The sequence below is a fragment of the Amblyomma maculatum genome, chromosome 4 (assembly GCF_055883805.1).
Source record: "Amblyomma maculatum isolate TAMU_Amacu chromosome 4, ASM5588380v1, whole genome shotgun sequence".
Taxonomy (NCBI): Eukaryota; Metazoa; Arthropoda; class Arachnida; order Ixodida; family Ixodidae; genus Amblyomma; species Amblyomma maculatum.
In genome coordinates, this window is record NC_139347.1 from 118433103 (window position 1) to 118461066 (window position 27964).

The 27964-nt window shown below is 44.3% G+C and overlaps 1 protein-coding gene across 4 annotated transcripts; it reads left to right on the top strand.

Annotated features, from left to right (window-relative positions):
* Window positions 1-59: 59 nt before the first annotated feature.
* LOC146192225 (N-alpha-acetyltransferase 40-like) lies at window positions 60-27964 on the top strand. 4 transcript variants are annotated; one of them, XM_084602388.1, is made up of 4 exons: window positions 60-306; window positions 12130-12294; window positions 13607-13848; window positions 25093-27964. In XM_084602388.1, the coding sequence occupies exons 2-4, from the start codon at window positions 12163-12165 to the stop codon at window positions 25376-25378; spliced, it is 660 nt and encodes a 219-aa protein (XP_084458514.1). In that variant the 5' UTR covers window positions 60-306; window positions 12130-12162; the 3' UTR covers window positions 25379-27964. The 4 variants fall into 4 exon arrangements, with proteins under 4 accessions (XP_084458514.1, XP_084458512.1, XP_084458516.1 ...); XM_084602386.1 differs by lacking the exon at window positions 60-306 and adding an exon at window positions 10593-10724; XM_084602390.1 differs by lacking the exon at window positions 60-306 and adding an exon at window positions 10593-10724 and having other exon boundaries at window positions 13622-13848.

The window sequence follows — 27964 nt, forward strand, 5'->3', positions numbered from 1 at the left end:
TACTAGCACACAGAAAATAAGATCTGCCAGAATTCCAAAGTACTAAAAAGCAAACATAATATTCGCGCTCAGGAATGAATGCAGTTTTTGTTTCTTGCGTAAGAAAAAACGTGTCACATTTTTAATAATATTTTAACTTGTTTCTAACGGCCTCTCTCGGCCACTTATTATCCGCTGCGTAGTTGCCCAAAGCTCAGAAATGGCTCAGACCAAAGCTTTTTTCATCCGCGGATGGGTGCGTCATCGGCCCCGCTTCAACGTTCATCGTTGCGTGCTGCGTACAAAGTGGGTTATCTGTACCAAACAGTCAGTATTTCATTCTGCTGGTTGTGCTAGAGCTTTACAGCAAGGCGAAGACTGTGTGTCCTCGATGAGAAATTGATTGCCGCTGCATGTGCGCATTTCCGGACGATAGGACAATGCTGCGTCACAGCTCGGCGGCTCGGTTCGGCCTCCCAGGCACGTCGCAAAAGTGGTGGCTTGTTTTACGGATACACGTCTGCATGAGCGGCGTATCGCTGCATGTTTTAATTGAGCGGTGAAGGTGAGATTTTATTGCCCCCAAGACGCGTGTCGCATTGCTCAAAGCCTTCCGTTCCGCTCCCTTTGCTGCGTGTTTTGCTTACTGCGTCGTATTACCGCACCAACGTTCGCTGAACGTGCTTTAGCTGTTATTACAGTGATGTTCCTATTGTCAATGGGATCTTTCTCATGAACATGTTAAATGCTTAAGTTGTAAATTTGTAACCTCACATTGACTCCTTTCAGTGGCAAATGAAGCGCGAGTAAAATATGGGAATCATGAACAGGGCGAGATTTATTGGAGCGAAGCTATATCGTAGATATTTTCACTTCTCAGACGCAATAACTTCTAAATACTAGCAATCCCAATTTGAATTGCTTACCTAAGCTCTTACAGGTTGGCGTTCTAGCGCTAGCGTTAGTTATTCCGTTCGTTTGTTTTTGTTGTTCTTTGACGCTGATATGTACTTTGTTAGCAAGATGTAATTGTAATTTGGTTCACAGGAAGGGAAAGGCGCAGTAACTGTCACACTTGCTCTGTGGACACCCGAACCGCGCTGTAAGGGAAGGGAGGAGGGTAGGAATGAAAGTGGAAAGAGAGAAAGAGGAGCCGTAGTGGAGGGCTACACAGTAATTTCGACCACCTGGGGATCTTTAACGTGCGCTGACATCGCACAGCACACGGACACCACTTCGTTTCGCCTCCATCGAAACGCATTGTTAGCAAGATCTTTTACCGTTTTATAATCTCAACGCGTCTCGTTTGGAGACCTACGCTCAGGTCATTTTGTTATCACGAGGATTTCATGAAGACCGTGACGAATGAGCGGTGGTCGCTCTCCTACACTTATTTTTCATTGTCGTGAAGCGTCTATGTAAGTAATCGTGAATTAATAAAGCCTGGCTTTATATGCAGCACAGCCTCACTCATTTATGCCCTTAGTGAAATGCCTCAAGCCATGTGGTTCTATCCATGTGCTTGCCGAATTCACTTGAAGGCCCTTGTTCACAAACGTGCCCGAAGAAATAAGCCCCAGAATGCGTTTACATGACGCGCGACGAAAGACTACGCTAACGACGACGGAGGCAGAACGATGCTATGATAAGGTGGTTAAAGATACCGTAACATTTCAGTTAACGTAAAACGACAATAGAAATCCATGTCAAGTAAAGCTGACTGAACAGTTACGGTGTCCATTTTTCTGCCTTATCCGGGCATCGTTCTGTCTCCGTTGTTGTTGGCCTTGTTTTTCGTTCATAAGTGAAAAGACAAATTCCCCGCCAAAAGTACGTCACTGTGACGTCACAAGCAACGTCACGTGTTTGTTGTGCCTCACAGTTCGCAGGGGGCGCTGGGAAACTACTCGCTCAGAGTCGACACGCAGGCTTCTATGGGAGTTACGCTACCATTTGTTGTTCTACCATGGCCGATCCATGCAGGAAGGAAAAACTTCTTCCATGCAGCCGACCGCTGATGCATGAACTATGGTGGCTAGAAGGGAGAGGTGGCGCGACCGCGCTTTCCGCCGCTTGGAGAAAACGCGCCTTCGGTTCATGCCGCCGCCACTGGTCGCCGCTGTGGCGCTGCTGTCAGCTCTTCGATGCATTCTCTCCGGCGCACGCCGGTTCGTTCGTTCTTGTTTGCCTGTAGATGCTGCTTGAGCTGTGGTGCTATTTTTCAATCGGCTTTGCCCTAGCTCAGGTTATCCTGTTTTGTTTGGAGCCTATGTAGTTTTTCTTGCCGAGGTGCTAGTGGGAGTATGTAAAACATTGCATACTTTTCTGTTTCTCTTGCGTTTAGAAACCCCCCGCTAAAAAAAAAAAAAATGAAAGAATCGTTGTCAGGCAAAATTACCTTCAATTGCTAAACAAAAAAATTAATGAAAGCATCGTTGTCAGGCAAAAGGCCAGTCAATTGCTAAAAAAAAATTAATGAAAGCATCGTTGTCAGGCTAAAGGCCAGTCAATTGCTAAAAAAAAATTAGTGAGAGCATTGTTGTCAGGCAAAAGGCCAGTCAATTGTTAAAAAACATAATGAGAGCATCGTTGTCAGGCAAAAGGCCAGTGAATTGCTAAAAAAATAATGAAAACATTGTTGTCAGGCAAAAGGCCAGTCAATTGTTAAAAAAAAAAAATTAATGAGAGCGTTGTCAGGCAAAAGGCCAGTGAATTGCTAAAAAAATTAATGAAAGCATTGTTGTCAGGCAAAAGGCCAGTCAATTGTTAAAAAAAATAATGAGAGCATCGTTGTCAGGCAAAAGGCCAGTGAATTGCTAAAAAAAATTAATGAAAGCATTGTTGTCAGGCAAAAGGCCAGTCAATTGTTAAAAAAAAATTAATGAAAGCATCGTTGTCAGGCAAAGGCCAGTCAATTGCTAAAAAAATTAATGAAAGCATTGTTGTCAGGCAAAAGGCCAGTCAATTGCTAAAACATAATAATGAAAGCACGGTTGTCACGCAAAATGCCAATCAATAACTAAAAAAAATAATGAAGCATTAATGTCAGGCAAAAGGCCAGTCAATTGCTAAAAAAAAAAAAGATTAGTGACAGCATCATCCATGACCAGCTTCTTATATGTGCGAGACCTGAGTGAGGCAAATGAAGTTCTCAAAGACTGTGGCATCGAACACACATCTGTCATCACTCAGGCCAGTTATTCAAGGCTGATATTTTATATCGCTGGATATGTGGCGAAGAAATGCATCGCTGGCACCAAATGTGAAGACTGATGCAGACAACTCCTCAGTCTCAAGAACGGAACTGAGCGTGTCTTAATTACCAGTTGAAAGTCAGCGCTCGTTGTGTCGTCTTCTAATCTTGTGCTCCCGTCCACGTTTTGCGCTGTTACCTCAAGATGCATAACCAACATATGCAAGCTGCTATTCTAGTTAATTGCCAGTGCAGTTGACATAGGCGGTCTTATGTTTCCATCAACCAATCTAAACGCCCCTGTGACATCCCATGAAAACACCTTTACTCGCTGTTTTAGTGCGCGTGAAATCCGAAGAGACAGCCTTATTGACTTGGTATCCATTCTCCAAATGACCAAACTGCAGCTGGTTGGTTGTCACAGACATATTAAATTTGTGACAAAGTGATCAAGTTCTATGTTCTTAGCAGACTACACCTGAAGACGCAGAATTCATTTTCAAAAGAAAGGCAAGGGAGAATGAAACTGTTGAAACTGAGGTGGGTTGTTTAATTTGCTATTTGGTTGTGAGCAGTTGTGTCTGGAAATTGTGTTTATTCTACCTGTATTACATGTATATTTGAGGCCATCAACAGCAACCTCAACATTGTGATATTTCACTTTTCTTTCCAGCATTCTTGCCCTTAAGTGCAATAAACAAAACTTTGCTTATCCATGAGAGGTTTTTGTGAATAAAACTGCAATTTGTTCCTTCTGTACTTATAATACCGTTTCACATCGCATGTTGCACGTTCTGGCTATCATCTGGATAAAAATTGCACTTTCCCACTTTAGCCGCACCGGAAATTCGCAGACAACAAAGAATAGAAATTAGCCTGATGCCTGCGTACTGTGCGACGTAACCGCACGTTAAATAATCGCTTGTCATCTGCATTCTCTGTAATCTTCGACTGCAACGCCCCTCAGCCCGAGTCGCTTTGGCTTTTTTAAACGAAGTGTCTAAAGGTACGTCCGACGTATCCATTCGATTCTCGTAAAGATACGGCGGACGTCGATATACAAGCTCATGGCTATATGCACGTCGAACGCGGCCACATTCCGCTTGGTACGCGTGAATGAATCTTATCCTCTATGATGTCAGCTAGCCGCGACTCTCGATGAGGTGCTACGACGAGTGCATCCGTTCTAACATCGATCACGGTCTTCACTTAGGGTTGTGTACGGCAAGCATCGCTGTCACGCACATAGCTGCAGGCGATGCTACGTACTGCACCAGCTCTACCAGCTGGCATCGAGATACGCACATTCACGAGCAGCTTTCGCTTCGCACTAAACTATCACCTCGATCTGCCCGTAATGCGCGCGAGCTATTCTTAGCATTTACGCTGTCTTAGGTCCTACATCGACCTCCGAAGATCTAGCGCCGGCACAACACACACACACCTCGCCGTGCAGAACATTCGGCAGTCCAAAGTATGCATATGAAATGACATTATGCTCGTTCCTCACATGCAGACCGAGGAAACAGGATATTTCTAGCTAAATTCTTCGTTTAAATTCTACCTCTGAGCCGTGGCAGAAGACATGCCGAATGTCCTAGAAGCCTGCGCTGCTACTGCGGCGAGCTGCACACCGACTCGTCGAGGCGAAGACCTACTGCACCGCACCGCAAGAGTGCACAACCGGAAAGCCGGAAGCGCGAATGATCCGAATTCCCTGTGAACAGCAATGTTCTTTGGTATTTAGGGGAAAGTGCTTAGCCTGCATCTTTTTATTGTTGAATTTTGCGTACATGTAGTTTAAACCCCCGCATGCTCGAGGTTAGCGTGACCCGACTGAACGGCCGCGCAGCTTTGAAACGATCGGGATCGATATGCATGCATCGCCGGACTTAGGTACGCGGAAAAAAATGCGCGCTTCACATTTCGTTGCAGAAGCTGACTCTTGGAATTTTGCAGAGTGCACCATGCAAGTGATCGTTGCTACAACCACGCATCCATGTTCCAACTGCTGGCCTACCCCGAGGCGCATAAATGTTCAACCGTGGACGTATCAATGATCGAAGAGAGGACAGATTTTCACAATATTGGGCGCGAAATCGAGCTGCCAGTGCTCAGTGTTAGAGAAATTCTGCCTTGATCATGCGCAATTCAGTGTTTCAGGTGTGGTCAGTAGCTATAAGTTTGAACAGTTCGCCTGTCAAGTCAGCGGCGCCAGCGATGGATCGGCGGAGCGATTTTCTACGCTACACCGCTGTCTTGCTAGAAAGCCTACCTAGGCGGCGTTTGACATTCAGCTGGTTTTTGTGAGCCCCGTAATTGAAAGCAACGCCTTCAGAAACGCGTTAAATGTTCAAAAATGTATTCTCTTCAATAGTTTCACTCCAGGCTGTCAAAGCAGGCGGACGTTGATAAAGCATTTGAGCACTCCAGTCTTTAGAAATCTGTAGAATCGCCTTCAGTTTGTAAAATTATTGGAATAGGTGACTTTCCGATCGCTGGAACATAGACCGTAATGACAGCGCTGTCACGTGAATAAGGACCACACCAGACCGAAAGCTTGTCTTATATAACATAGATAACCAAAGTATATCTTACAGCATTGTGTTGATTTTTATGGTGCATAAGCGACTAATGCTGCCATGCACCAAGAACAAGGTTTAATGTATTTATTTTGTGTGTAATGACTAAAATGTTCTTTAGGATGTAGCTTGTTTAGGAACATTTTAGGAAGCCAAAAATGCAGGAAATTTGCACGTCTCTCTGAGGATCATACTGGAATGGAAAGGGATCTGTTGCAAAATTGTACAAAATGTTTCCTCTTATTTTCTCGACTCTGGCGCACATGTAAGATATGGTTTATTGTTAGTTCATCTCCACACTCCTTGCATATTGGTTTGTCCTCTTTCATAAGTACAAAGCTGTGTGTGAGGTGTGGGTATGTGTTTTGTGAAGATCACCTAAAATGGCCACCATGTTGCGTTTTTGATTACTGCATGATTTCCATTCCTTAATGACAGGTTTGACAAGTATAGTTTGTAGTTTATTTCAATGTTTCAAAAATCCTGCCATTTCACTCTCACTTTTCTTTGCACAAGCTTCTTGGTATCTTCATGCAGCATATTCATCCTCTGTAATTTAGTATTGCGTCAAGGTAACCTGGTTATTTCTTTTCATCACCTTTCAAGACAACTGTCCCGATTTCATAAAGTGTAGGGTTTCTGACGACAGGAACTCTTTGGAAGTCATAGAAATAAATGAGATCCACAATCATGAGCTATCTAGTGTATGCATATACATGTCCATCGCTCAGTGGAATGGTGTCAGTACGCTGTTAGAACAGGTCTTGTGGTAACAACAACCATTGTCTGAGGTTGTCCTTTAATGGGCATTGAAATGCTATGTAACTACAGGTACTGATAGAACTCTTGATCATGTTATGTGATGATGCGATCCTTGCATGCATATAGGTGTACATTTCAGAATCTGCAGTGCACCACTTGACCATTTGCCACCAGTTAGTGTGAAAATGTATTTTTCATGCATGTTAACCAGTATTTAACGGATGACCCCTGTGCACAAGCCAAAAGTGCCACGAGCCAAATGTCACGAGGCCACACGACATGGCAGGAGCTGTTAAGTCAAGCTTACAAAGTTATATTTGAAATATGTTCTGGGAGGTTTCAGCTCCAATTAAGAAAGGTTGAGGCTTACAGAGGTCTATGCCAGGTTGTCTATCACCTAACAGGGCAGCCTACGACCATATGCTAATGAGTATATCTGAGATAACAGAGACATGAATTAAGGAATTATTAATAATGTTTGTAGCAAAGGGCATGTAAATTAATGGGAATCCACAGTGGGATCTGCAGACAAGAACCATTAACGCTGGCACACCATACCCTTACAGGTGGAGATTAGGAGTCTCCCTAATTTTTTTTCTGCTCAAAGCTTGTCATTTCCTTCGTTCTTCCAGATGAGGAAGATGTGAAAATGATAGCATCGAAAATTCCAGAGACCATCGTTAACAAGGATGCTGATCCCAACAGCGTAAAAAGGAACTTCAGAAAATATGGGTGTCTAGTAATGCTGACAACAGTTGAGGCTAAGTGGAAAGGCATGAAATTGAAATGCAACATATGCAGAGATATGTTGCGAGACGACCAGTCTGTGGTGTGCGACATCTGTCTCCGTTAGTTTCATCAAGTGATTGGCCAAAGCAGATGGGGCTTGTAGTTTAGTGATAAGTGCAGTGTAGTAGCATAGATGCAACCTTGCCTATTAATAATTGAAGTGGAGTAAGTGCATTGTTTTGTTTTTGTAAGATGTTCATGGTTTCCATGCAAACATTATGAGAAATTTTTTCCTAGAGAATGTTTGCTGAAATCTGAATATAATGTGCAATAAAACTAGTGTTTTCTTGCTATTTACTTTTCCTTGTATACATTAGTTCTGTGAAGAAAACCACCGGCTAGAAGGAAATGTAATGGCATGCATTTTGATACTTGGCCCCGTTGTGCTGGCTCTGTAGTTGGCTGCTGAACCGAAAGGTGCAGATTTGGTTCCAGCCACAGCAGGGGCATTTCAATAGAGGCGAAACAATAGGCCGTCATGCACCGTGCGGTGTCAGTGCATGTTAAAGAACCCCAGGTGGTCGAAATTATACCGGAGCCCTCAACTATTGTGTTCCTCATAGCCGTAGTTATTTTGGGATGCTAAACCAGATATATATCACATCATACTCTGAGTAAGATGCTATTCATGGTCAGTTAATCATACACTAAATGATCAATTTTTTTCTGCATGGTACAGCAGCTGTTGTACAATTTTACTTTAGCCTTCATGAAGAATATCACACTGGCTCCACATGGCCTTCTGTTGACCCTTGATATGCGTCACAATCACACACCTGAGTATGCATTTGTCTAAGGGCACCGATGCATGCAAGGAGGGGACCGTTACTTTCCATTTGTCAGAACTGAAATGCACGATCCACATCATTTCTGTAATTCAACTGCCTGCTATTTTAACTGTCCAGCATAAGTTTCAAAGAACTGCAATTAGCAAATTAATCCAAGCAGGAAACCATGCCAAGAACTGTTTTGGTTTGCTTCGGTTTCATCTTTAACAACTGTTTGAGAACTAAAGTTAGCCAAATGTTGCAAAACATAGATGAGAGGTTACAAAATCTAAAAAACAATGCAGCCTACCTGTGGCATGTAGGGTTTCACATCCTAAAGTGACATACGTAGCTATGAAAAATACCGCGGAGCTCCAGACTAATTTGACTGCCCGGGCTTTGTACTTTGCATTGACATCTTGCAGGAAACAGAAGCATTTGCATTTCACCTGCACCAAAGTGCGACTGCCATCACTGGCATTAAACACCACGACCGTGGGGCAAGTAACGGAACATGCCACTAAGATGTCGCAGCGTCTACGTGCATGCTATACACGTCAACCTCTCTAGCATTAAAGCTGTCACATGCATGGCAGATATTCATGTTCAGCTTTGGACTGACAAGTTTAAAAGTGTACTATTTGTGTTTGTCTAGCATGAAAAACAAAGGAAACTAAGCTAAGAAAAAACGAAAAAAAAAATGAACATATGTTGAAAAAGCACTAGTCATTAACACATAAAGCATATTCGTTCCTTTATTATGATAAAGTGGCCTTCAACAATGGTACAAAGCCTGAACATTTAGGAAGGTGCTGTGCCAGGCAGCTATTTTACAGAAACCTGAACCATTTCACCTGTAGTAATGCGCATCCCGGCGGTGTGGGCTGGGCACTTATTTTTCGGTCCACTCCAACATGCGAAAACTGCATCATGTGCATTCCCATTTTCCGAGTTTTGAGCTCTGGAGTGCAGGCTAACAAATTGTCGATGACTTATTTTCGTCTGATTGTTGCACAGCGCGTGTAAATAAATTACCACTGCACCGAATAAACACTGACATGCACGTGCAACATCGCCGATCATAAACGGACACACTGATGTCCGTCCAGACATCGCGGCGCACTCATCACAGCACTCTTCGTAGTCTCACACAGCACTCTAGTAGGACGTAATCCGTACATCACAGCATCTCATGGTAAGCACAAACCACACCTCCAACAAACACGAATGACGCGATGCTTGGGCTAGAGACACGCTGGCGACACCCAGCTTTTTCAGCGCCGCTTGAATATGTACTACGTAGAACTTGCAGCACCAAACCTCAATGCGAGCAGAAAGCGATGCGTTACGTGACGCATCTCATCACAGATGGAATTGACGAAACTTTGAAGAATCAAAACTACATAACTACATAACGACCGTCGTAGACGTTAATCCACATGATAACGAAGACCGGGCGTGTGGGCCACGGGCTGGCCGTCAACACCGCGATTACATGCGCTTGCGCTCCGGTCGTGCTTGCCACCCTGCCGCGGTCCAACTTACGTAAACCTATCATCATGCCATCACGTAGTATATCACCCATTCTAGGCACTATTCTTGCCACTGTACTATTCTTTGTAATTTCACATTTCACGCATGCAGTATGTAGTACATATCTTCTTGCACCTCGCACGTACACCTCATACCATAGCCTCCTTTAGAGGAGTATAAAGGAGGCTATGCTCATACCAACTTCGATTTGGCTACATATGGCTACCATGTTGTTGCTACCAGCGTTACTAGTTGCTACAACCACATCTGGGGATCTCAGATCCGTCCGGCTTTCGTCGACGGATCCCAAGGCCCATATATCGGAGAAAAATGCGTTGGGTCCATCGGAAGAACCCTACTGATCGGGTCCGTCCGCCGTACCTCTGAAAAATATTTCCCGGATCCGTCCGTCGTATCCCGAAGAAAAACGCACCGGGTCCGTCGGACGTACCTTTAAGACCATCGATCGGGTCCGTCCGACGTACCTTTAGCCACAGCCTTTTTTAAAACTCACGACACCAAACCAAAATATTTAGCTTTATAACTTCGACCACTGTGCCCATCGGGAAATGATGTAATGCATCTTCAGACCAAAACTTCTTCATTTAAGCAGCATTTAGTAGCACGACAAGCAAAACAACCGGCACAGCCGCATCACCGCTTTCACGGTGCCAAAGAGCATATTAGCAGTCGACGTCACTCCTGACTTGCCTATTTTGCTTACCTGGTTAAAATATTTCAAGTTGTAACAATAATTTTAACATTTTGTTGGTATGACTGCGCTGCAATCGCACCAAAGTTTACCCCAGCCACGGCCCGTCTCGAGGGGGAGCGCGCGCTCTCCCTCGAGACCGGCCGTGCCCCAGCGCGAGCCGAGCCGCCGAGCATGCATCGAAGTGCTGAGAGCAGCGCCACCTACGAGAGGCATGAAATGTAGGAGCGGCGCTCGCGGCCAGCTCGCGTCACCTAACCTTTCTAGCCACCATAGCATGAACGAAGCTCAATCCAATGCAATCCAAAGTCAGCTGTTTGCTTTCCCGCGCTTCGTTGGCTTCATTCGTGCTAGTTGGTGCAGAGTTCATGTCTGTTTCGTCTGCGCGTTGGCACTAATTCTCTAAAGTAAGTCGCCGGTGAGCTTTTCCATGTGTGATTTCACCACCTGTTCTTTACTACTGTTGCTAAAGCAAGCGGCCTCGTCAGTTATGTTGATGAATTACCCAGTGTTGTTTTGCTCCTTGATGGCCGCGAAAAGTTTCTCTATTATTTAAGTGTTGCTTGTTGAGGTATTAGACACGAGGAGCATACAGTGCACACTGACAGCTGTGCAGCTGGAGGTGCAACAATAATCAGAACATTTGTCGTGTTTAGGGCCAGCAGGCAACGAGCACATATCAGCAATTGTTTCGTATGTCTCGCCACTGCCGCGTAAATGCTAGTCCTTTCGACGCAGCCTGAGGAGGTGACACGCGCCGCTCGGCAGTTTCGCTCGTGTTGTGTTTCTGTACCTGGAAGTCCGCGAACTGAGAAGCGCACGACAGCTGAGTTACTTGCACAGTACAGCCGTACAGCTATCCGCTTGTGAATAAACGTGTTTGGTTTGCAGGCTCGGAAAGAAGCAGTGTAGAGGTGTGGACATGCACATAATGCACGGTGCTTATTTCCATGGGGCGAGGCCCTTTGTGAGATTGGCTGGGGCATGCTGAATGTGTTCAGCAATGTGGTCTGCGTATTACTTTTTTTTTTTGCTTTATGGTTGCCTGTTTGTCTTATACCCCTGTCACACGGACAGTTTCGGTCCTCATTGAACTCTATCTGCATTCAACTCAATGTAGATCGAGGTCGTCACTCGGCAACTTTCAAGTGCAATCGAGCTCGAGCCTGCTTGACTTCAAGCTGCTTTCTCAAGCGCTCTTGCAAAGCACATTCGAAAGAGGTCGATCGTCGACACCCTCGTCATCAGTGAGCTCTAAAACGCACACGAGGAAAATTTTTCAATGCTCATTGAAAACGCCCGTGTAGCACAGGACGCTTCAATCCGTCTAGAAAACCTCAATGCAGATCGAGTTCAATGAAGATTGAAAGTGACCGTCTGACAGAGGTATCATTCCTGCCTTTTTTTTTTTTTTTCTTTTCTTTTTTGTACCTAGTGCTAGGAAGGAAGCTGGTCAGGATGAAAAAAGGAACGAATGAAGATGCTGTGTCTAGTATGTAATACCCCTAATTCGGGCATTTTAGGTGTACAAGAAATAAATAAAAGATAAATAGTGATAAGCCAAAAAAAATTTTCTGCCTCAAATCGCAAAACAGGTAAGGTATAGTGACTTATAACGGCTTATAAACTTATAAACAAGTGACTTATAACGGCTCTTGTGAAATGCGTGGTTGTAGGGTGAACCTGTGCCATATTCTGGTAATAAAAGAATGGCTTAAGCTTTATTTAGGTAACCAGTTCTTGTGATATGTCTTGTGACGGCAGAGTAAGGACCTCTCAAAATAGCCATTGGGACATTTTTTCTCTTGGTAGGGTGTGGCAGGGAAGAGGCACAGCTGAGCCACCATGGTGCACGGCCGGAAAGCCACCAAGCAGGTCAACATTGGGCCACTACTCGTTCGCACAGCCAATGAATCGGCTGACCCCCTGCAGGCTGCCATCTCCGAGCCAGCTCTCTACAACAGGGATGACCTAAGGGTGCGGCCCTTGCTGCCTTCCCGACTGCTTTCTCTTAGTCTCTTTTGGATGATCCTTACTTGGTCTTTGGGCATGCGTGAAAATGAAAGATAGTCCCTTGTGGAATGACTTAGGCAGTCGCAGTGTAGAAATGCCAAGGGAGCACAAAGATGCTGAATGAAGGACCAGCAGTATCTAGATGTTACCACAGATGACTTGCACTTTTGAAATGTGAGGCAGAGGACAAAATGAAACGGAAAAACTAATGCAGCAGAAGACACCAAGCATGTGTGACATACCAACAAAAGCAGCGTGGAAGGGATTATAGCATGTTGCTTGGAGGGATTGCTTTGTTAATCAGCCTGTTGTAATAAGCTACACTGCATTTTACTTTTTGCAAGCTGTTCATTTTTTCCTCCCTGTATTGTTTTATACTGTGAATGAATGAGCAGTCATTAATGTCATTCTGTAGATAAGAGCCTTGCCATGCCTGGGGGACCAGCAGTATCTAGATGTTACTACAGATGACTTGCACTTTTGAAATGTGAGGCAGAGGACAAAATGAAACGGAAAAACTAATGCAGCAGAAGACACCAAGCATGTGTGACATACCAACAAAAGCAGCGTGGAAGGGATTATAGCATGTTGCTTGGAGGGATTGCTTTGTTAATCAGCCAATTGTAATAAGCTACACTGCATTTTACTTTTTGCAAGCTGTTCATTTTTTCCTCCCTGTATTGTTTTATACTTTGAATGAATGAGCAGTCATTAATGTCATTCTGTAGATAAGAGCCTTGCCATGCCTGGAGGCCGATATAGCTGACTAGAGCTGAGCGAAAGCTGGAAGGGGGGGGGGGGGTCAACCTGCCTGCTAATAATGAACATTAATGAAGGCTTGATTCTCCACAGTGGTTAACACAGAACAGAAAAAGTATAGTGCCGAGAGCATGCACAGAGCGTAGAAATGGGCTGTATCACCTTTCTTGAGCTGGTACTAAGTATCCTTTCATTGTTCTGCACGCTCTGACACTTAGCTGTGATGCTTTGCACTCACGCTGCTGGCTGTCAAGGTTTTTTTTTTTTATGCTAACTGTTGAGGTGGTTGCACAGCAGCAACACACAACACCTGAAAGCTCTGCCTCTCCAGCTGTAGCACAAAATACTTTTTTGCTACCACTGGTGCCAACTTCATTTTTCTTGTTGTGCCTGGTTCAGCCACTTTCTGTTTGCAAACTTTCTAACCTCATTGCTGCACCCAAGTGCATTGACATTGTCACTGGAACAATGTACCGCTGCACCAGAATAGCCTTTCTCTGCCCATGTGTGACGCAAGGTGTGTGCGGAGCAGGTGCGGGTGAGCTGCGTGCGTGCCACGGCGGCCCCTGAGGACCTCCGCGAGTGGGCCTTTGACCTGGTCTCACGCAACATGCGTACCATGTATGAGGCCAGCCAATGGGGCTGGAGTGAGAATGCCAAGCGCAAGGAGCTGGGCCATCGGGATGCTTGGTACCTGGTTGCGTACATGGAGGAGGAGGAGGAGGAGCATGGCTCGCCCATTGGGTTTGTCCACTTTCGGTGAGGTTGCCAACTGCCTGCCTTGGTGCACCTGCTGTTTTCCCCGTCACCTGTTTGGCCACTTTGGTTTTGGTGGGGCCCATCAGACATGAGCAGCGGAGTGCAGTAATTAGCCCTTTGTGCTAATTACTGCATCCCGCTGCACATGTAGTTGTTTGTCTGCCTTTTTTTGCTGACCCACCACAGTGGACTTTGCATATGCCTACTCAGCCCAAAGCTACAGGATCGAATTCCGGCCGCAGAAGCTGTATTTTGTTGTGAATGAAATGCAAAATATGTCTCTGTGTGTTGCACAGCATTGGCGATTAGCAGAGAACCGCAGGTGGTCAGAATTGATCCAGAGCCTTCCTCTGTGATTCTCCTCACATCCCTATGTACCATATATTTTTTTTTGTTTGTAGTGTCATGTCTTTGCTGCAGGAGTTGATCATTTTTGTTCATGACCTATAGGGTGATAAAAATAAAGATTGCATAATGTTAAGCGCTGTCGCGTACATGAAATCCACTTCTACATAAGTTATTCAGCCAGGCAGACACAAAGCGAAATAATGTCACCATCAGGTGCCTAATTAGCTATAATATAATTATGAGATCAGCTACTGTGGCTAGTATGAACGTTCATGGGATTGGAAACATAGAGGCAAATATATTTCTTGATCTCTACAGTCGTCGACCAATTTTTTGGAGCCTCAAGGGGCTCAAATACTATCCGGAAAATCAGGCAGTCCGAAAAACCGAATTCACGGAAAAAAAATCACTTTATTTAACGAGCCGCTTGAAAAAGTAGTCAATATGCCTCTGCGGGGCGCTATGTTCCCGTACAGGTAAGTCGGATTGCACACTAGCAAGGGTTACGTTCTCGCTGTACACAGCCGAAAACACCATCAGAGGTCGGGTTAGTTCGCTGCCAGTTGGCAGCACAGCCTCTGGTTCCTCACTGTCGGAGCCCGAATCATCACTTTCAAGCACCTGGTGCACAATTTCATTGTCGGTGAGTTCAGCGTAAAGCTTGATCTCGCTGTCAGCGTTAGCAAACTGCTCCAGTGTCACTTACGTGGGAACGGCTCCTGCAGCATGCAAGTGCTCGATGAGGTCAGCAGATGAAGACGGCTGATGGAATCCACTGGCGCTATCATCGGATGACAACGGCATCGCGAAACCAGTGTTGCTGAAGCAATTCCAAAGTGTCTCCTCGGTCACCGTCTTCCATGCATCGGAAAGCATGTCGAGTGCAGACAAGGAGACACTGTAGGTTTTGCCGCTGTCCACGCATAACACCATCCGACTATGTACGCGTGACTGTTAGAGGTGCTTGAGTGTCCGGATAACTCCTTGGTTCATGGGCTGTAGTAGGGACGTCATGTTCGGCGACAAGAATTCCAGCTACATGGCTTTCAACTCCTTGATGTGGCCATGTGCAGCACAGTTGTCCACCAGCATGAGAACTTGCAATGAGTATTTCAACGTCTGCTTGCTTATAAGTGGATTATATTGTATAAACATACTTGCTGATATCAGGCAATAAGAAAGTTAGATATTCGATTTTAGTTCATTTGGTGACCGACATTGACAATTATTGCCGCACTTTCTGTCCGTCTGGCTGCAAGCAAACTCTTTTTCAGACTTAATTGATTTGCAGTGTGCCGCACTTTCTGTCCGTCTGGCTGCAAGCAAACTCTTTTTCAGGCTTAATTGATTTGCAGTGGTGAATTTCATGCATTTCTCAACACCTAACTTTAAGAAATCTGTAAATCTTAGTTGTGATCGCCTTGTAAATAAGCCACCCTGTTGCCACAACAGACTGGCCGACTATGGAAGCTGGAAGAGGCATGCAAATGGATGCGCAAAGGCTCTGTGGAGTGTAAAAACGTAACCAGTATGTAGTACTGGAGCCCTTTGCTTGAGCGCGTTAAAAAGAGACTGCGTTAAGGCACTATCTCGTCTTCTCTTGAGACGAAGTGTGCTGTTATACAGTGCAGTCCACTTATAACGATATTGAGAAAACGTGAAAATCCGATCGTTATAACCGATTATCGTTTCGAGAGTAACGGTAAAATAGATATCAGCCTGTAATTTCCGAGGTAGTCTTTATTGCCACTTTTGTATAAAACCATAACCTTTGCACTCTTAATTATCTGGAAATTCTCCTGTGGCTAAAGCTAAGTTATATATATATGAGTTATGCATGGGAGGATAAGATCGATAACATAAATAACTGGTTCAACCTTTAGGCCATTAATATCCTCACATTTGCTCTTTTTAAGCTTCATACATGCATTAAGTACCTCGCACAATCTTGCAGGTAGCTGATAGTATCTTGGCTATACGAACTATTGATGAGCGTAGTAAAATATTAGTTAAACTTATCGGCCAGTAACTTTCCCTTATAGGTTTCACTACCTATTTTAAGCTGTTGTATTTCAAAGGCAAGTTTATGAGGAGCTACTACGAGGCCCAGTTTCTTCCATGTTTGTTTTGTATCGTTATACCATCGAACGTCTAGTTACGTTTAGCTTGTTTCAATGTTTTGTTCAGCTGGTTTCTGTATTTTTTTAAAGCACTCGGTGCATGCAAATCACGGCTATCCAAAAAAACTTGGTACTGCCTGCTTTTTTCATTTATCATTTCGAACAGACCAGGTTTTATCCATGGTTTTCGCGCAGGTTTCGATTTTTTAAATTTATTGTATGGAAAGTTGCGTCGATAAATGCAACAAAATAGGTCAATAAAATGGTTATATTCTCTATCGGCTGAGGAGAATGATAGCCAATTTTTAAAATTTTTTGTATGGAAAGTTACATCGATAAATGCAACAAAATAGGTCAATAAAATGGTTATAGTACTCTCTATCGGCTGAGGAGAATGATAGCACTTCTTCCCACTCCACAGTGCTGATTTCATCTCGAAATTGTTGCAATGTGTGGGAATTTATATCCTGGAAGAGAATATCAGGGGTGACTTCATTCTTAAACAGCAATTTTCAATCAACAACAAAATGTATCAGCAAGTGGTCACTAATTGCAACACTGATAATACCTGAACATGGATGGTCACACGGTAAATTAGTTATAAAAAGAGTAGCACTATCTGCAGTAATTCGTGTTGGGCAGTTGCCAGTAACAGCATTATGCAAAACGTGGGAGTCCAGAACAGCTGAAAAATAGCTTGTTTGTCACACTTTCCCGTCATATTAATATTAAGGTCACTTCCGAGGATTAAGGTGCAATTATGCTCATTAACGATTGAAAACAGGACATCAAGAGACAATATGAATTCATCAGAATTGCCGTGAGGTGGTCTGTATGCTACAACAAACATAAGGTTACGAGATTTTACACAGAGAACTTCAATATCTGGGGTAGATTTCAACATTTCATTAACACATTCGTATATATTGCCTGTGTTTAAATACAATAGGCATTGCAGTGTCATTAGTAAACCATGTTTCGGCAAGCATTATTACTGAGAAATGAAAGTTGAAATTTTCAAAGAAAACGGAGAATTCATCATATTTATTTCTTGCTGATTGCATTTTTAAATGCAAGAATGTCAAAGCAGACGCATGCCATCCTGAAATTAGTGAACTCAACCGAGATTGGCTAGTATACGTGTCCATAGTAATATTGCATAAGTACTCAAAAAACAACAGAAATTACGCATTGTAGGATGCTACAGCAGTCCAGCCAAATCTTCAGCACATTTGACAACACAGATTTTCCATCTGCTTGACGCATAAGAATTTTTCCATCTTCGTGCCATATATATACTTATAACCAGCCTGTTTAGCCCCCTTTTTCATAACATCGAGCAGTTCCCTGTTAGCATGGGTCAGGTTTTCTGTAATCCAGACCAAGGATTGCGCGCCTTGGAGTTTTTTCCTTTTGGACAGCCATTCATCACGATCATGTTGTCGCAGGAATCGGATTATATAATGCCTGGTTCTTTCCTGTCCTTCGAGGGCAGCCTATGCACAGCACCAACCGAGTTTGTGATCAGCTCAGGCACACTAATTGCTTTTGCAATTTCATTCACTTTAATTAGTAGGTCTTCACCGACAATCTTAGAGAGCCCATGGATTTCGATGTTCTGGCGTCGCGTTCGCCATTCCAGATCGTTGAGAGAGGCTCGAAGCTTTACAACGTCTTTAGTGTTCATCTTTTTTTTTTTTTTTCAGTCTTCTCAACCCGTTTGTTCAGTTGCTTCAATTCCTCATCCTGCCGATTTACAGTGCTTAAAATTTCATCATATTTATCTGACATCAGTGCAATATTAAATTCTTCTGTCCCTTCTACCTTCTTGGACAGAGGGCCTAATGACTCCAGTTTCTCATTGATGCAGTGACTTTCAATATTACAGTCGAACCTCGATATATCGAACACGGATATATCGAATTATTGATTATATCGAACACTTTCTATATCACGCGGAAAATCGCATGCATTTTTAATTTTTTATTTCGAACGGCGTCGGTTGCCAAATGGATAAATCGAACTCCGCCACCCCAAACCATGTGCACTCTGTTGACAGGAGGCGAGCTTTTCCTCAACGCCCTCGAAGATAGCGGCGGCGCGATGGGCGTTCCCGACTGCTGCGCACGATCGCTGCATACATCGGTCGCGCCGAGGGCGCCATTTGAACGTAGCGGCGTATGCACGCGGCGGCTTGGCCGGGCTAGGGTGGCTAGCCTGATTTAGTTTGTCAACGACTAACCGCGTCTCGGCGCCGCCACTTGTGCTGCGCCAGTCGTTGTTATCGTGTGTGGCCTAGGCAGCCTAGGTGGCCTAGGCCTGTCACGGCGTGGTCGGTGTTGTGATGGCTGCAAACGCGAAGAAGCGGACGACCCTGACATTTGCTGCGAAATTGGAAGTGATCCGCCGCGTTGGAAATTGTGAAAAAAAGTCAAGCGTCGCCGAAGCTTTCAGCATACCGAGGAGCACTTTGAGCACTCTGCTGAAAAACAAGAGTGACATAAAGGCCAAGGCGGAACAAAACCAGCACTCAGGCGCGCGGCGGGTGCGCAAAGCTGCCTTTGAAGACATTGAGAAGGCGCTGCACAAATGGTTCATCAACGCAAGGGCCCGGAATATTCCTGTATCGGGACCGATGATACAACAGAAGGCCAAGGTTGATCCCGTAAGCGCTGCCCCGCTCCCGACTGCAACTGAGGCTGTAGCTGCTTTGGACCTTGTACGCCGCTACTGCGGCGCAATAGAAGGCGCTGGACTATCGCTTGTGGACCGTTTAGACTATGTTGAGGACGCCGTGGTTAAGCACGCGGTTGCCAATTTGAAGCAAGCTACGCTGCTACAGTACTTTAAGCCAAAGGAATAAATACTTTGTTTGAAACTTCAAGTGAGTATTTATTGCGCCACTGTGCCACGATTGGTTCATTGATTGATTTGTACTAGTTTTTGACGCGTTTTCTACGTGATTTTGTATATCGAATTCCGGCTATATCGAACTATTTTGCAATCACCGCGCTGTTCGATATATCGAGGTTCGACTGTAGTACTAATCATATTTATATAAAAAAAACATAACCCAAGAAACGGAAGGGCTGTTTAACAGTATCAAGTATACAAAAACAGATGCATCTTGGATTTTTTTTTTTTTTTTCATTTCTGAAGGCGGACAGAACAAAATAGAAAACAAAAACAAGTTCAACAGCAGTTAACAAGCACGAAAATGACGCACATACTACAGGAGCATTTCAGACAGTGTCTTTGTGGATATGGATGATGTTGCTTCTATGGTGAAGCCAAATTCATTCAAAGCAGAGGGTACCCTATATTTTAGAGCTTGAAGGCCATAGTTGGTTCGTGATCGCGGTATATACCAATACTCATGATGGCGTGTTAGGTGGGGTGCAGGGTTTTCTTTAGGGTTAGATATGCAGGTAAGTAAACTAACATTATGGCGAATTTGATTCTTCTAAACTGTTAATAATCGGTATTCATACAACCTACGAGCATTTATTAAACGGTATCAAGAAAATAATGGTGCTGAGGAAAATAAATATGAAACAATTGCTATTGGCTCAGTGCATTTTTCTGAAGAGTTTATTATTTGTTAATATATTGGCCAGTGTAGTGCTTCCGGTAACTCACAAGATGGTGAGGTCTTGAATTAGCCTAAATCTGAAGGAGTGCAACAGATTAGTAAGGAAGAAACCCATCAACGAATTAGCGGTGAGGGGGAGGGCAGAAGAGTTCAGGATCTCGCTACAGAATAGAGATTCAGCTCTAACCGAGGATGGCGACATTAGCCTAGAAGCAATGAACAATAATTTCAAAGATATCATTACTGAATGTGCGGTAGAAGTAGGCGGTAGGATAGTTAGAGAGGATACTGGTAAGCTGTCTAAGGAGACGAAAGATTTGATTAAGAAACGCCAGAGTATGAAATCTTCCAATTCAACAGAACAGATCATATTGGCTGAGGTGTCAAAGCTAATCAGTAAGCGCAAGGTGGCCGATATAAGGAAGTATAACGTGGAGAAAATTGAACATGCTGTAAAGAATGAGGGAAGCTTTAAAGCAATAAAAAAGAAATTGGGCATAGGCAAAAACCAGATGTGTGCGATAAGGGACAAGGCGGGCAACGTCATCACGAATATGGACAAGATAGTCAAAGTTGCCGAGGAGTTCTATACATATTTCTACAGTAGCCAAAGTAGTCAGGACCGTAATAAGATTGGCGGCAGGGAAAAACAGTCAGACGTTCAACCAGTGACGAAGGACGAGGCCAAGAAAGCATTAGAAACTATGAAAAGGGGGAAATCAGCTGGAGAGGATCAGATAACTACAGATTTGCTGAAGGACAAGGGGGGGGACAAGGGGGATCTTAAAAATTACAGATCAATCAGTTTACTGTCTGTGCAGGGTGCGCACAGGTGCTTGAAAACCTTGAATACCACTGAATTACGGAAGTCTGTTTTCAAGGCCCTTAAAAACCTTGAATTTATGACTGGTCCTTGAAGATTCTTGAATTCCTTGAATACTAAATTTGAACTGGTGTTTTTCGTCATGAAAACGTTTTTGTTGCTAAACTTTTATTCTTGACTGAGTTCTGAATGAACTGCGGGGAAGGAAACGTATCGATTTTTAGCCTATTTAGCGCATTCTCGTTAGGCGGCTGGCAACACTGCAGTGGGCGTGCGGCTGCGTCGTCCCATCACTATCGCATCGCCATCACTCACCGAGCCCAACGTTTTTAGATAGGTTTACCGAGCCGTGCGGCCGTGTCTACGCTGGCGTTGCCCTAGTGCTTGCATTTTTGGAATGAGCGTGGCTTCTGCCTGTCAGCGCACGTGATATTTTCATATGTGACACAATGCCCGGAAAGAGCAAGTTTCAGGCTACGTAGCTCCACCATGACGAATACAAGCAGTGGATTGCGCCTGATACAACGAGTCCGCATCGGGCTAAGTGCAAGCTTTGCGGTAAAACTGTGGATGTGACTGCCATGGGTGAATCCGCTTTAAAAAGTCACATGAAAAGCGGCAAGCATATTGGCACAATGAAGGTAGCGCAAGGGAGCGCATTGAAAAGGTACCTGACGCCGGTCGCGGTAGAGCAGTCTACTAGCGCGTGTTTCTCGCAGTCGCCAAGCCTAAACGATGCTTGCAAAGCGCACGAGCTTGTCACTGACGCTGAAATTCTTTGGACTCTGAAAGTTGTGACATCCCACTTTTCGTACCGGTCGTCATCCCAAGCAGGGGAGCTATTTCAGCGCATGTTTCCGGACAGTGAAGTGGCAAAGGCGCTTTCTTGTGGTGAGAAGAAATGCGCCTATATGACGTGTCACGGTCTCAGGCCTTTCTTTCTTTCAGCTTTGCAGCGAGAAATAGAACAGCGTGAATTCTATGTCGTACTGTTTGACGGGTCGGCAAATGACTTTCTGCAAAGTAAGCAAATGGATGTGCACGTGAGGGGTTGGGACTCTGCTCACCAAGTGATGACCAGGTATTACACCTCCGTTTTTATGGGGCATTCCACAGCCGATGACATTCAGGAAAAGTTGCTAAGCGCCCTCGAGCCTTTGCCTCTTGCCAAGATTCTTCAGATATCGATGGATGGGCCCAATGTCAATCTGAAGTTCTTCAAAGGTCTTCAAGAGCACTTGCAACAAAACCACCAAGTTCTGTGTGTGGGCTTAAGCACTTGTGGGCTACACACAGTGCACAATGCTTATAGGGCTGGAGTTTCAGCGACTAAATGGGGACTTGACTGCTTGTTGTCCAGTCTGAGTGCAATTTTTGAAGGTGCTCCAGCACGGAGACAGTACTTTTCGGCAGTTACAGGCCAAGATACCTTTCCTCTTAAGTTTGTCACCCACCGGTGGGTGGAGAATGTTCCTGTAATTGAGAGAGCGTTGCTGTTGTGGTGTGACATGAAAAAGTACATTGAGGCTGCTGGAAAAAAAGAAGTCAACCTGCCAAAATGTGCATCGTTCAATAACTTGTGGGAGTTCTGCTGTGATGCTTTGCTGCCAGCAAAGTTGAATTTTGCCTTCTGCGTGGCGATGGCACTGAACCCTTTTCTGGTAGAGTACCAGACAGACAAACCAATGGGTTTTTTCCTTGCAAGGGATTTAGAAACTGTTCTCAGAAAGCTGCTGATGAAGTTTTTGAAATGTTCGATCCTGTCTGCCAAAGGGATAGTGGGTCTGCTGAAGATCGACATTGATAATGCCGAGAACCATGTTCCACTTGAAAAGGTGGATATAGGCTACAAAGCAGAGCAAGTTCTCAAGAATTCTAAAGTGAGCTCAAAGGACATGTTTCAATTCCGGATGGAATGTAAACAGTTTTTGATCAGTGCCACAAAGAAAGTTCTAGACAGAAGCCCCTTGAAGTTTGCATTTGTTAGGGGCCTTTCTTCACTAGACCCACGACAGATGTGCTCGAAGCCAGAGGAATACCTTGCAGGTTTCAGAAAAGTGTTGGACACCCTCATCACTGCAGGTAGAATGGCTGATCACCTTCAAACATCAAGCTCCAAATTCAACAAAAGCTGCTGGAGCCCCCCTGAAGTAGCCCTGAGGAGCTGCTTCCTAAGGATTTTTTTGTTTTGTGCAGTTGAAGCAGTGGACAATATTTTGTGAGGGTATAGGAAATAACCAACAATTTTATAAAACTAATTTTTTACTTTTCTGCGGGATATGACCAAACTTTCGCTGTGATATTTTATGAAGCTATATTTAATTTTTTTCTGTGCAATAGAAGCAAATCTGCGTAGTGATGTTTTTTTTCTTTGTGGAATAAATATTTCAGTCATTTTGAGAGCACTGTTTGAAGATCTTTGACATGGAAAAAAAAATTAAGCCCTCGAAGGGGGCCATGAAAATCCTCCTATGGGGGCTTGAAATTCCTTGAATATCCTTGAATTTTTTTATTTTCCACCTGTACGAACCCTGGTTACGTATATGGTATTTACTAAAGTAATCGCTAATAAAATCAGGACAACCTTAGACTGCAATCAAGCAGAGCTTCAAGCAGGTTTTCGGAAACGGTACTCTACTATTGATCATATCCATACCATCAGTCAGGTGATAAAAAAATGCTCGGAATATAACCAGCCCTTATACATAGCATTCATTGATTACGAAAAAGCATTTGACTCAGTTGAAATCACGGCGATGATGCAGGCATTGCGAAATCAGGGGGTAGACGAGCCGTACGTGAAAGTGCTGGAAGATATATATAGTGGCTGCACAGCAGCCATAGTTCTGCATAAAGAAAGTAACAAAATTCCCACAAAGAAAGGTGTTAGGCAAGGAGACACAATTTCCCCAGTACTATTCACAGCTTGCTTAGAGGAAGTATTCAGAGACTTGGAATGGGAGCAGTTAGGGATAAGGGTAGATGGAGAATGCCTCAGTAATCTGCGATTTGCTGATGACATTGTCTTGCTAAGCAACTCGGGTGATGAACTCCAAATAATGAATGATGACCTAGACAGGAAAAGTAGAAAAGTAGGCTTGAAAATCAATATGCAGAAGACTGAGGTAATGTTCAGCAGCCTCGGGAAGGAACAGCAGTTTACATTAGGTAGCGAAGTACTGGAAGTAGTAGGCGAATATGTCTACTTAGGACAGGTAGTAACCGCAGATCCAGACCATGAAAAGGAAATAACAAGAATAAGATTGGCATGAAGCGCATTTGGCAAGCACTCGCAGATTATGACTAGCAGCTTACCGGTATCGCTCAAGAGGAAAGTATACAACAGTTGCATCTTACCTGTACTCGCCTATGGGGCTGAAACGTGGAGGCTAGACAGACTCACTAGACAGTAACCAGACATTTTTTGCATAGAGTAACGTCCTTTTCAGTTTCACACTCAATGCTGCTACGGCACAATAATGCACGACCTCGTAACGAAAGTTTTAGTGGGCATTGTCATTGCTTCATTCACGAAATTGCAAACACTGTGGTGCCATCTAGTGGCAAAACCTGAAAGCATACCTCTTGCGGTGCGAAAGCAGGGGTGGTTTTTATTTAAGGACGCACTGGAGAGAGCGCAAAATATAATAAATTTTGGCAAGCACTCCTAGAAGAAAAGAAAACAGTGTGCACTTACAAAATCAGCTATATTTTGCTGACATGTAGTCACGTGGGGGCCTACACTGAAAGTACTAGCGTTTCTCCGCTAGATAGCACCTAGGTTGTTTTTATGCGATTTTCAGTGTCAAATTAAAATTGTAAAACCTCTTTTCTTTGCTATTGTAGTGCTCGATCTGTACTGTATGAGGCACGATCTCTTCATCTCCACCATAATCTCATGACATATTTTGGCCAGTGTTCTGTCCCTTTAAGTTGAGGGCTACCCAGAGGGCTATGGAATGAAATATGGTAGGGCTAACATTAAGAGATAGGAAGCGTGCAGAGTGGGTCAGAGAAATAACTCAAGTTACCGACATTCTAGTGGAAATTAAGAAGAAGAAATGGGCATGGGCAGGACATGTAGTGCGAAGATAGGATAACCGATGGTCGCTTAGGGTAACAAACTGGATTCTAAGGGAAGGAAAGCGTAGCAGGGGGCGGCAGAAAGTTAGGTGGGCGGATGAGGTTAAGAAGTTCGCAGGGGTCAAGTGGATGCAGCTATCACAGAACCCGGTTAAGTGGAGAAATATGGGAGAGGCCTTCACCCTGCAGTGGGTATAGTCAGGCTGATGATGATGTAATGCTTTCCCATATTAGGTGGCTTGACCCCTCCCTCTGACTTGGCCCCACCTCTGTTACAGCTTTGACATGGATGGTGGCATGTCGGTGCTCTACTGCTACGAGCTGCAGCTGGAGTCGCGCGTGCAGCGGCGGGGCCTGGGTTCGCACCTCATGCGACTGCTGGACGTGCTGGCTGCTCACTTCCGCATGTGCAAGACCGTGCTGACCGTCTTCAAGAGCAACGCGGGTGCTCTGGCCTTCTATCAGAAAGCACTTGGCTATCGCATTGACGATACTAGCCCAGCAGGCAACGCGGCCGACTACGTCATTCTGAGCCGACGCACTGGGGTGCCTGCCAAGCGCTGACCGTGCACGTCACCAGCAGCACCTGTGCGGCCATCTTTTTTTTCTTTCTCATCTCATCAGCATCATTACCCCAGAGGACCTATGGACAAGCCATTTCTTGCTTGGTCTGTTTCTCTCCTGCCTGTGATGACATCTGTTAATTGGTGCAACTGATTGCACCTGTGCTTCTACATGGGGAGCTGTCAGTCAGAGTTTTGTCGACGCACTTCCCGAATGATGTTGGTCAAATATTTAGGGGAATCCCCCAAGGTGGAGTAGATTTGTAATAAGGCAGTAATTACTCATTGCATCTACCCAAGCGCAGCCAACTACAAAGTTTCTGAGAGAGCTGTATAGCTTTCCTTTGTAGCTGTATGGCTGCGCTTGGGTGGATGCAATGAGTAATTACTCCCTTATTACTTCTCGAATGAGCAAAGAAAAATGCACAGTTAATTGTTTGCACTGCTCATCTCTGTCCCTGCAATGGCTTGTCCTGAAGAAGTTTTTTAACGACTTGCCTTTCACAGCAAAGCCTGTGAGTTTAATGCCAGTCTGGCTGATTTTTCAGGTTACGTGCGCATTCAACACTCTACTTCTCACCGGGTGTTCTGAAGCTCTCGCCAAACATTTTCTGCATCTCGAGTTTCCACTAAGGATGTATTTTAATTGTGTGATCATATTGTTGCTGTGAATGCTGTGATAAGCCTTCACACATTGTGGACAACACTCAAAAGTTTACTTTGGATCTGTAGACTCTGTTATTGTCAGTCCTGTTTTGTTGTGTTTTTTCTCTCAGCTGCCATACCTAATTGTCTAGAGCACCCACCATATATGCACGATGCCTTGGGGTTCTTTGCCCAATGTTGATTTTTCATTAGTAACAAGCTTTCCTTTGGCCTCGTGCTTGCCTTCTCTCAGGCGAAATGTTTGCACAATGGATTAGACTCTTGTGAAGACCAAAAACAACATTTCCACTAAAAGAGAGAGAGAAACTTATTGAGAGCAGGCGGGAAATATTCACCCCATGTTGGTTGCCTCCTCGCTCACACACCCAATTACGTATTTGTCTAAGGACACCTGTGCACACATGGAGGAGACCATTATTTTCCATTTCTCAGAACTAAAATGCATGATCCACATAATTCCTGTAATTCAACTGTCTGCTATTTGAACTGTCCAGCATTGATACAAGTTTCAAAAGAACTGCAATTAGCAAATTACTCCAAGCAGCGAAACCATACCAAGAACTGCTTGTTTCATCTTTAGCAACTGTTTGAGAACTACAATGAATCAAATGTTGCACAACATAGATGAGAGATACAAAATCTAAAAAACAACACATCCTACATGTGGCATGTAAGGTTTCACATCCTAAAGTGACATATATAGCTATGAAGAATACTGTAGTGGAGGGCTCCAGATTAATTTGACTTCTTGGGCTTTGTACTTTGTGCTGGAGTGCCCGGGTTCGATCCCAACTGCAAGTGCGGCTGGGTTTCAATGAAGGCGAAAGGAAGAGGCGTCCGTGTGCTGTGGATGTTGGCATGTTAAAGATCCCCAAGTGGTCGAAATTACTCCGTAGCCCTCCACTATGGCTCCTCTTTCTCTCTTTCAACTTTCACTCTCACCTTCCTCCCTTCCCTTACGGTATCCACATAAACAAGTGTGACAGATACTATCCCTTTCCCTTTCTATGAAGCAATTATTTATTATTTGTACTTTGCCTTGACATCTCGCAGCAAACAGGTGTGCTTGCATTTTGCCTCCACCAAAGTGCAGCTGCCATCACTCGGATTAAATGTCGCGACCTTGGAGCAAGTAGGCGAAAGCGCCACTTTGATGTCACAGCGTGTATAGCGTACAGTCGTGAGCAAAAGTGATATACAACACTCAGCCGGTGACGGACCTCGGGAAAACTTCATCAAAATGCCATCTAGTGGCAGCGACAAGGACAGCGACAGTGGCACATACATCTGGATAAAATGGGGCACCACCACTATTCTCTCGATTCCAGATAGTTATTACTACATGGCCTTGCAATGCAGTTTTCCCGAGCTCCACCACAGGCTGAGGGTTGTATACCACTTTTGCTCACGACTGTACATGCTATACATGTCAACCTTTCCAGCATTACAGCTGTCACATGCATGGCAGATATTCGTGTTCAGCTTTGGACTGACAAGCTTAAAAGTGTACGATTTGTGTTTGTCTAGCATGAAAAAGCAAAAGAAACTAAGGAAAAAAAAAATGGACATACTTTGAAAAGGCACTAGTCATTAACGCATAAAGCTTATTCATTCCTTTATTAATGATAAAGTGGCCTTCAGTAAAAGTAGAAAGCCTCAACATTTAGGAAGGTGCTGTGCCTGGCAGCTAATATTTTGCAGAAGCTTGAACCATTTGTACCTGTAGTAATGCGCATATCTTGAAGCGCATATCTGTAATAATGCGCTTGAACCTGTAGTAATGCGCATATCTTGGCAGTGTGGGCTGGACACATTTTTTTGTCCACTCCAACATGCGAAAACTGTATCGTGTATTTCCAACGCCTTTGTGCAAGGCCAAGTTAAAGTACTGCCGTTTAATTTTTTTTTCGAAGCTTAAAAA

Bases quoted from the DNA above. Each gene is read 5' to 3' on its own strand.
- LOC146192225 (XM_084602388.1), top strand. From the start codon at position 12,163: ATGGTGCACGGCCGGAAAGCCACCAAGCAGGTCAACATTGGGCCACTA. The intron at 12,295-13,606 runs GTGCGGCCCTTG...GTGTGACGCAAG, and splicing joins ACAACAGGGATGACCTAAGG to GTGTGTGCGGAGCAGGTGCG. The intron at 13,849-25,092 runs GTGAGGTTGCCA...CCTCTGTTACAG, and splicing joins ATTGGGTTTGTCCACTTTCG to CTTTGACATGGATGGTGGCA.